The sequence below is a fragment of the Nestor notabilis genome, unplaced genomic scaffold, assembly GCF_000696875.1.
Source record: "Nestor notabilis isolate BGI_N333 unplaced genomic scaffold, ASM69687v1 scaffold29913, whole genome shotgun sequence".
Classification (NCBI taxonomy): domain Eukaryota; kingdom Metazoa; phylum Chordata; class Aves; order Psittaciformes; family Psittacidae; genus Nestor; species Nestor notabilis.
The window spans coordinates 27,920-38,330 of NW_009922866.1; the positions used below are offsets into that span (position 1 = coordinate 27,920).

General features: G+C 41.6%; 1 protein-coding gene across 1 annotated transcript in view; it reads left to right on the top strand.

Annotated features, from left to right (window-relative positions):
* Positions 1-6,423, top strand: part of C2CD2 (C2 calcium-dependent domain containing 2) — a gene marked incomplete at its 5' end in the record, with an annotated part of 32,614 nt that extends 26,191 nt beyond the window's left edge. Inside the window, 2 exons of the mRNA XM_010011851.1 lie at positions 585-897; positions 6,179-6,423. Of these exons, the coding sequence (XP_010010153.1) occupies positions 585-897; positions 6,179-6,423 (558 nt within the window). The remainder of the gene's footprint in view (positions 1-584; positions 898-6,178) is intronic.
* Positions 6,424-10,411: the final 3,988 nt, after the last annotated feature.

Sequence of the window (10,411 nt, forward strand, 5' to 3'; positions counted from 1 at the left end):
CATTTGCCATCAAGCCTTGCTGTTACACACAGGACCCCTAAAGGGCTCTGAGTGGAAGCCAGCTCAGTGAGCAGGGGTCTTCTCATCATCACTGTGCTGTGATGAGGGGGAGAAATGAGGATCAGCTGCCACAGTGCCAGATGTATCTGCTTGGGAAGTGGAGGCACTGGGGCTGCGTGGATTTGTGTTCAGCTGATACAGCTGACACAAGCCCTTCTTCAAGATGAAAAGCTTTGATGTTGGGGTTTTTCTAAGGACCAAAAGGTTGTCAATGCATGCTAATGCTTCATTACAGCAGCACATGTAGGAAGGAGTCCCATTATTTACGGTGAGGCTGGGCTTAGGTGGGAGATGTACTTAACTGGGGGTTTTTTCAGTCATTTGTCTTTAACAACATGATTAAAACTTGGCTAAATGCTCTTCCCCTTTAGTGGAGCTAAGAAAGCTTCCAGTGGCTTTCTGATAGCCCTGAGCAATACATGTAAAATTGTAAAGAAAATAAAGGAACTTGTGCAGGGGGGTTTGTGGGGGTTTTTCCAGCAGAGCGGTTTGTGTCAGTGTTGTCTCTTATTTTCACTGGGCAGACCTCCTTATCTCAGGACAGTGAAGCTGCACTGATGATGGACTATGCTGCAGCCATGGACAGCTCCTGCAAACAAGTACATCCACCCACTGCAGGGGAAGGTGTTGCAAAAGTCACCTCTGATGAAAAGCTGTCATTAGGCGCTTCAGAAATAGTACCCGAAACTGATCCACCACGAAGTGCCCATAAGGCTTGGGATTTGGAGAACAGCAGCCAGCAGTGGGACACCAACATGCTCTTAGACCAAACCTGTGAAGAAATATCTGGAAGCTCATTAAGTGTTTCAGAAACTGGGAGCATGAAAAAATCTAAAGGTATGTGATTCTTACCTCTGCTTCAGTGAATGGCTGCTTTCTCTACGTAACTGGCAGTGTCATGCAACGCTGTAGTAGTTTGTCCCTTCTTACTGATTTTTGTCCTTAAACTCCTTGTGATTGTTATGTTGGTTGAAGCTGTCTTACTAGCAGCCGTAGAGAGTGCAGTCCTCTGGTTCTCTGACTCAGGTCAGGCTCCCTTACACTCCCCTCTATCAGGAAACATAAGGGTTCAACCTTACAAGTTGAAGGGCAGCTCACTAAGCCCAGCTCAGTTATCTGGGAGAGAAATAACTAGCCACATTATCAGTTCTTCAGTGAAAACCTTATCCTTGTAAACAAGGACTTGTGCTATATTAGCAGTCCCATTACAAACGTGTAAATGGCAGGGTTCCAGATTTGCTTTTTGATACATTCCTTCTCCTCCTTCACATCTCTGAGCACAGGACAACCCTGCCCTCACTTAAGTGTGTATTCAGGAAGAACCACAGCTAAACCAAAGGTAGAGTCTCTCTCAACTGCCTTGTGAACAGTTTCTCCCTTTTCACTGATTTCATTAATACAATCTGTTAAAGAAAATGGAAAAAAGGTAATAAGTAAACAAGGGGTCACATCATTTTGCTATTGTTGTTACACACCTGGATAGCTGCAGTTTGAAAATGTCTTAGGATTCTTGGTGTTTCCGTTATAAATCCATTAACCTCTGAGACTGTAGCACTGGTTCATGGCTAAGTGGTAAACACAGGGTCTGTTAGGAAGTCTGACACAAGAGCCAGTGCAGTGGACTGTGCCCTGAACAGGCAGCACACCAGTCTCATGGGCTGCACACTGAAGTTGCAAAAATTGTTGTGTTTCTCACCCATATCCATCCCTCTTTCACTTTATTATTTTCTATTCTTTCCTTACCCAGAAATGCTGTAAAATGGCTTACTACAGAACCTCAGTATATTACTAGGTTATTGTAATCCCTCCCACTTAAAGCATGCACTGCACCCCTTTGCCAAGGCTCTCCATTGAGGTTTTCTGGACTTCTCACAGCTTCATTGCTCCACCTGATAGATCAGGATGGTACAGCAACAGTCAATTTGACATAGGTGGTCAGGCACAGTTCTGGGTATGTTTGGTGTGGGGGTAAGAGGTTAGTTGCAAAGGGTTTTGCCTAATTTGGAGCCTGGAAGTTTAGGAAGCTGTATGGCATATTGCAAAACCTCTGGATTCTTCTTTAACATGTTATTCTAGAACAAACAAGTGGAAATTTGTATGTGAGGTGTTGTCTAGTTTTGTTTTTCCCTGTGCAGTATATTGCAAAGAGATAAGGCTTCTAAAGATCCTGTTTACACCATGTAGTACAGGACTGCTAAAAGCACAAGGTAATATTTGAGACATTTGTCTCATCTTGAAAAAAATACTTGTAAAGACTGTCTCAGATCCCTTTCTTTACATACAGATCTCTGTGGAAGTCTTGAACCTCTGCTTTATCACAGCTGAGTAGCTTTTGTGGAGTGAGATAGGAAATCATTTCAACCCGCCCTGTCTTCAATTAGCTTTAAATAGTTCAGGATGTCTGTTTTGTGAAAAACCTTCCCTTAAAAAAACAAAACAAAAAACAAACCCAAACAAAACCCCCAAAATCCCTCAAACAAAACAAACAAAATGCCTTCTGCTTTAAAAAGCCTTGTATCTATTAATATCTTAAAGTTATCACTCTGGGGTTTTTTTTTTATTAACTCTTACATATTTTTTTTTTTACCTTTCTGACTTCCTCTTTCTTACCCATTCTCTTTTATAAACGTAAGAGGACTACTATGCCAGCCAGAATTAATTGCCTACACAGTAAGTTATTTTGTTGCTTGGTTTTGGTTTGGTTTGGTTTTTGTTTGTTTTTTTGGTTTTTGGGGTTTTTTTTAGAAAATGTAGCTTTACAATGGTTCACTCATTGTAAAAACTGAAGCAAAACATAGTCTGGCATATGTTTTCTTCTTCTTCCATCCATTTCTTTCCTCTCTCCAAAATTACCTTCCTGTGCTCCCATACTTACCAGATTAGTCGTAGAAAGTCATTCTTCTGGTGGTTGTGCTGTCCATGTGGATCACACAGAATGGACAGCAGGGCAGGCTTGGAGGGGATGCTCCACATTCCTGGTCTCTCTCCATCATGCCCATTCCTGTAGTATCTGGTTATCAATCCAAATCTGCTCATGCAAACTGTGTGTGACCCCGTAACTGGATATGCATATGCAGAAAGCTTATTTTAAAACCTGCTGCTTTCAGTTTTCTAGGTCTCTTTTCTAGCCTAACTCATAGAGCTACCAGCACCTCAGCAGGTATTTACAAAACCACCTGGATAAAAACTTTTGGAAGCTGGGAAGGAATGGAAAGAAGCAATCTCCGTTTGTATCCTTGTAGATGTAGAAGGAAATCTTCACTAACAAAAATGAGATTCAGAAGTGATCCTAGCCCCTCAAGCATTTTCAGAACACCCTAAAGTAGTGCAGAGAAGCCTATGAAGACCAGTCAGTATGTACAGCACTCTTGACATGCTCTCTGCTTGTCTCCTGGTGTTAGGGGCAGAGTTGGCATATGGATCCTGTTGAACTCGAGAAGTAAGCATGCCAATAGCACGAGCGTTGCCAAGCTTGTAATTTGGTGCATGCCTCCACAGCAGCTGGAGCCACTGTCAGGCAGCACATACCAAACTGGCTAGAGACTGATGGGTGGCAGCGGGGATGTGGCAAGCTTCCATGTAGCAGTGACCTCAGTACCTCCAAAAACACAGGGAGCTTTCATGTCTGGGGAGGACTGCTGCTTGTGCTGAGCCTGTGTTGCTCTCAGGGAAGTGCTGCCTGCAGTTTTTCAGCTGCAGCGAGTTGTCCCAGGCCACCAGCACAACTTGTGCAGCATTCTTGGTTCGTGTTTATTTCCTAGTACGGGAAATCAGTCTGGATGGGTAGAACTAAATAGCTGCTTACAGATAAAGCCTTCTGTCCTACTCCTTTTGGCACACCTTCAGCTGCAGCTGCCAGGACTGCTGGGCTGAACAGCTGACTGCTAAAACAAAAGCTACACAGCAGCAAGGCCTCATCAATTCACCCCAGCCTTTGCATATTAACAACTGTCAGTGTCGTGAGGTTGAACACTGTTTCCTTTATGCTGTTGACAACAGCTTGAAGTGGTACTGCCTTGCCAAAAAGATAAATCAGAGTGATGGGAAAGCAGTCAAGATTCAAATCCACGAGTTCCAGTTGCTTTCAGCTTTCCCCTGTGAGAAAGAGTTGCAGTGGCAGCAGGACAAAACACGCTAGAATATCCTTCCAGGTGCTGAGTGCTTAGTCCTTAAAGTACAAAGTATTAAACCCAAGCACATGTTTGTAACTGCTCTGGTCTGAGTAAGAAGCCTCTGGCTGCGTGCAGCAGAGCTGCCATGAAATACCTATTCTGCAGCTGGCACTGTGCAAAATGACACACAGCCCGAGTCAAGTCCTTGGGGGACAAATATGTAATTCTAGCTATTGCACGGTATCGCACGAAAGAATTGGCCTATGTGTTGCTTTATGTATCCATTGGCAATGGGAGGAAAAGCAGAATCAAGACCGTGCAGTGACAAGAATTAACAGCTGAACTGAGAAAGAGTCAGGAAACCTGATAGTGGTACAGGAATGAGGTGTGGAAGCTTTGCCAAGGAGATGACTGTCCTCACGTACTAGTCTGACTGCCAGAAGGCTCCTGTGTTGGCTTGCTACCTGGGTCCTCCCTCGTTCAAATTGGCTCGTGTCACTTGGACAGCAGTGTTACCCAATTCTGCACAAATCTGTTGCTATTTTAACATGGGGCTGATGTACTGACTCCCAGCTGAGTGTTGCTGGTAGCTCGACGCAGTGTCCCTGCCAGCTGCAGCCAAGCTGCCTTACACATCAGACGTGCACATAGAAAGGGATGGTGGAATTTGGCAGAACAGTGGCTGCGAAAACAACCCAAGCTTGCAAAAAGAGGAGTACTGGTGGCTGGTGTTGGCAACAAGGTGAGATGACAGCTGCAATTGCTTTGGCTGCATAATAGGTTTGACATGGGATCAAGAGAAGGAATACAACAAAGTACAGTAGCTTAATTTACCACAGAAGGGATTTGAGCACATTTCTGAACCTGTTGGAAGCAGATGTAATACTGTTTTTAATCTGCTTGAAGTGAATTACTATTCCTAACAGGATTTTAAAACATCAAATACTTTGTGATTGCTACTGTAGGTGGTGCCACCTAACTCAAATAGAATAAATGCTGTCTGGCTTGCATGGGCCTACTGAATGCAGGTTGACTGCCAGGTAGAGTTCTCCAGCACCAACAGTCGTGGATCATGGGCTAATCTTTTCCTCCTTTGATCTTTGAAACAACAAAGAGTAATACTATTTCTGCTATTTAATTCTTTTTATAAAATGCTTGGTAATTCTATTGTATTGGAAAGATTGGATATGCCTGTTTGACATGTGAGAACCCAGTGTACAACCCAGACCAAATGCTGTGCATGTGTATGTTTGACCACTAACATAGCTTTCAGAAGAACATTTGAAATGAATAAAACGTAAGGAAGGAGACTTCCACAAGATGTGTGGATTGACTTTAGAAGCTGAAGTCAGAGGATTAATATTGATTCTTCATAGGCATGTTTCACTGTAGCTTTCCTTCCTTTTCAACAGCATCATTTCTAAAATGAAGGAAAATTCATTTTTTCTTTAGTGCTCCTCTAGCAATACACTTGATCTCTTCTCTCCTGAACATTTCTGCTAGCTGTACAAGCGTGTGTATATGCATATATTTAGAACTACCATAGTCTGTCATGATGCAGTTTGCATGATACTTGCATGGAACACGTTGAAGTGGAGAAATACATACTTCCATGGAGTCTGAATTTCTCAGTGGTGTTCAGCTGAGAGAGAGCTGGATCAGAAGTGGGGCAAGTAGAAGTCAGTAGCATGTAGTGTATGTATGTGTGCCTCTGGCTGAAAGCACGACAATTGCTCATGTTTGCCAGTATCTAAAATCCCTTGTTGCAAGGTGGAACTTGTACTGTTATGGCCTCTAGGTTACAATCCATCAATATTCTTGTTTTAGATTCACCACACTCCTAGCTTTTTAACATTGTTGTAGTTACCAGGGTGATGCTTAAACTGGAAATGCTAAAACCAAGGCTTTTTCCAGTCATGCTGCAGTTACAGTTGAAGCTGAGCTCCAAGAGGACAGCAACCAGTTGTGTCTAAAGCATCCTGCACCTCTGCTGTTTGCTTCCACAGGTTCGATCCTGAAGAAAAGTGCAAAGCTCTTTTTCCGCCGGCGACATCACCAGAAGGATCCTGGGATGAGTCAGTCACACAACGATCTTGTCTACCTGCAGCAGCCACTGTCGGAGGAAGTGCGCAAGAAGGGAGGCACGCTGTCACGTATTCTGAACAGAAAGCTCCTTTCCAAACACAAGAGCAAGAACAAACTGAATGGTGGTTCAGCAAACATTCTGATGGAATACTTGCACATCAGTTGACCACTTGTTTACAGAGCAGTACTAGAGAACACAAATACGGCTGATGACTTCCATAAATTTATGTTCACTAATGCAGTGGTCCGGGAACAAACAGAAAGCTTACCTTTTTTTGTTTATTTTTCCAGAAGACTTTTTCTCTCTGATCATGAAGTTGCTCCTCCAAATACAAGCAGCGGTAATTGTATCATGACAGCTTTTGGAGGACCATGTGGTTTATTATAGAAGATGAGGGATTACAGGGAATGGTGCAGGTGGGTAGGACCTGCATATAAGCACCTAGTTTACATTAATGAGGAGCTAAGAACTGAAACATCATACCTGCTGTATGACTGAACCACTGTAAAGAGAGAAGATACCACTGTGCTTCCTTACTGCAGCCTGGAATAGTAGCAACACAAGTCTCACCTTGTTTTTCTAGTCAGGCTGAAAAAAGAGACCCAGATCCAGTTTGCATTGTAATTTGGAAACGGGTAAGTTTTCAGAAGCAGAACTGAAATGCTGATTAAGATAGCCTACTGTAATAACTGTAGCCTGCTGTAATAACTGCTCGGTCCATGTAGGTGGAGACATGCCTTTGATATTAGCCATAAATCAATAAATTATGCAAATACTTATACTAGCATATTGTTCAATGTTCTGTGGATAAGTTATGCTTTAAAAAAAACCGAACTGTTTTTTTAAGTCTACTTGAGTCTTCTCACACAGAAAACATTTACAAATACTTATTTGTAGCTTTTCTTCCCTGTGTGAGAAGCTGCATTACTGATGCAAAAACTTATCTTAGGGGTTCTAATTCCTTCTCCCAAGTACTTGTTAGACAAGTATATTAACCATCATATCAAATGCAAAGCTAGGAGCAATAAGTGATGAATAGAGCATATTTAACCCTGTAATGCTTTTCATTAGACAGCTTGTTTTACTTGCCAAACACTTCCTGAGATCTTAGAAAATGCAGTAGTGAAGAGAGCTTTTTAAAACATAGTAACATTTCCCTTAGTTGTCTTTCAGTTTCTAGATCTGCCAGTGTTGTCATGTGCTGAGTGGTTGGTTGGGTGAGTTTTTTAACTTTTGTTCCTCATTAAGTATTGCAGCTGGCTCCTTTAAATTAAAAGGGAAAACCGATGAAAGTAATGGCATAGTTCTTTTTTGGCTATTAAGAAGAGTAAAATATCAGTATTTCACAGGTACTATCTTACGTGCATACCTGTAATTCTCCTACTTATCTGCATTCCTACTGAGGACAAAGGACCAAGCCTGTTCTCTTTAGCCAAGAAAAACATCCATTCCAAACTGCTGACATGAATGGATGATAGATTTGTGCCTGCTTTGCCAACAGTGATTTTCCCCCTCCCCCTTTTCCTCTTAAGAGACATCCAGCACTTTGGCTGATATTTGGGCTTTCAACTTAAATCACTCATCAAAAATAAAAAGTCGCTGAAGAACAGAAACACATTTCAAAACTTCTAATGGACTCTATATTCCTTCGTAAATATGTTACAAAGAATATAAATGTAGAGGGATTTTGGTTTCTTTTTTACCAGAAAATATTAGAACAAATGAACTGTCAAAATATTTTAACTGAGCCTACTGGTTAAAAATACAGTTTATGTGTAAGCTCCTAAAATCACTGTGGTAGTACAGCAGTCCAGACTATCATACAGTTGTATGTTTGAGCATGCTGCTTATTATGAAAACACTTGAAGGCATTTTAATATTCTGTATTTTGAAAACTGGTTACATATGAGTCTTCTAGAGCTGTAATGTGCTTAGAAATCCCAGTTCAGTAATACAGGTTTGTCCAGCTTGAATGTGCCTGAACACTTCAGTTTATTGTTATTTAATACAAAGTGGTTTCTCCACTTGTTCTACAGTGGTTCATTACATGAGCATTAAAATGACTGATGTTACGTTCTCTCAACATACACTTCTTCCCTTGACTCTACTAGGAGCTTGTTGCATGACAGTGACAGGGCAGGGTGGGGGTCAAATCTCTGCCATGTTTTAAATGCTCAGTCTTGTTTGCTGAAGAAGAAAACAATAACTACTCACTGAGTGCAAGAAATCAAAGTGAGGCTGAGCTCCATGGTTAGCACCCCCTTAAACAAAAAAGGTGTGAAACTGGAAGCATAAAGGGAGCACAAAACATTACTTGAAGTCTGCTTAAATTACTGAACTGGGATTTTAATACATGGAAGCTTTATCGTGTACTGTAGAATGGGGTGGAAATAACACTGAATAACTTGGAGAGATACAGGGTTTGCTCGTAGCTTACCCTGGGGAACAGATGCACGCTGAAGAAGTGGTTTTTTAGTTCCTCTTTCTTAAGGTCTTGGTGATTGCCTAAATGCATGTCTTGATGGTGGGAACCAAAAACATTATATACTGCAAACTGTGTGAACATTTGGGCTCATGTATACTCAAAGAGAATGAATTCTTAAGATGAGGAAGGCAAGGCATTTGTGGTAAAAAGGGAATCATGTTTTCTAATTGCCTTCACTCCTCAGGAAAATAAACATTGTTTGGTTTGATGTTTGGCCTCTATATCTGGCTGGTGTGTTCCTCACCTCTTCCTACTTCTCTACAAATAATTTATGTCCTGTTGTAAAAACAAGCTAAGGTACTAAACACAAAGGGACAACTGAGTTGCTCAGTTGTGACAGCCCCAAAGGCCCACAATTCTGAATCCCATTCCCCCCTTCTGAGATGATTAGGTTGTCATTTAACATCAGGAGGTCTGACTATGTACCTTTCTTGTATACATTAGTGTTTAGGTCAGCGTGAGTTAGATTCTGACAGCCAGCGGGAGCTGTGCTACACATTTGGGTTGGGATGACTGGATCCGTAAACTGGTGTTACTAACACTGGGACATATATCCTGTCAGGTGCTGCATGTTGCCTGTGGGGTTGTGTAAAGGATGCTGGAGGGAATCATTTTGCTCTTTTATGTTTTGCAATCTTCATAATTTTAATAACTACACATTTGAACAGCACAACAAATCTCTGCATGATACTACACTGAAAACTTACTGCTTTCTGGCTCCCAACTTAATTACTTCGGAAAAATAACTTGGAAACAGCCCTTGAAATCTTTCTTTCTTTTTGCCCCTTTCTTACAGTTTTGTGTTTCTGAATGCAGCAGAGGCAGAGGATACAGCAAAGAAAGCACGGTATTTATTTTATGAGGACTGGAGATGGAGGCTTGCTTTTAACTTCTGAAGAATTTTTCTGCCCATAACTGAACCTTCTTAATCTGTGTTTGTGGTCTGTTTTGCTTTGTGGCATTTTAGCTTTTCATTTGCCTTGATGGAAACAACCTGCATCCTTATCTAACCATGATTTGCCTTGGCTTTAATTTTCTCTTTGTAGATTAAAGCAATAAAACCACCTAATATCTAAAGCATGAATACAAGCTACGTGACTTTCTTAAAGTGACAGAGATCTCTTTAAAAGTCACTTTAAAGAGGAGCAAGTCCTTTATCCCTAGATCACTAGCATTTCCTATCTAGTTCAATCCAGAAGAAAATGACGGTCATTTCACTCCTAACTATATATGAAACTTGTGAATCTTTAAGAGCAGGAAGAAGAAGGGATGCCCTGAAGGAAAAAAGGTTGTAAAGAACTAAAATACTTTTGGCAAACTTCTTCAACTTAGTGGACAAGTCATAAACTTTCAGGCAGAATTAGTGGGATTTATTATTATGCTGTTAAGATTTTCTTTTTCCCCAACTCTTCCTCTGGGAGAGAGGTTGGGGCTCCAGGTCATATAGACCTGTTGTCACTGTCTTGCTCTTGAGAGGACTTGGCTTACAGCACTGGGGTTTTTGAGGTGTTCTATTCCTTCTCAGTGATACGAGTTTTGAAGATGAGTGAAATTCACAGCATTTCCCTGTACCACACCTCCTCGCTGGTTCTAGGTGGTTTTCAAGGGGAAGCTTCCTGCTGTGTATTGTAAAGTTTGGTGGTGTTGATGTGCAAAGTATTGTAGGGA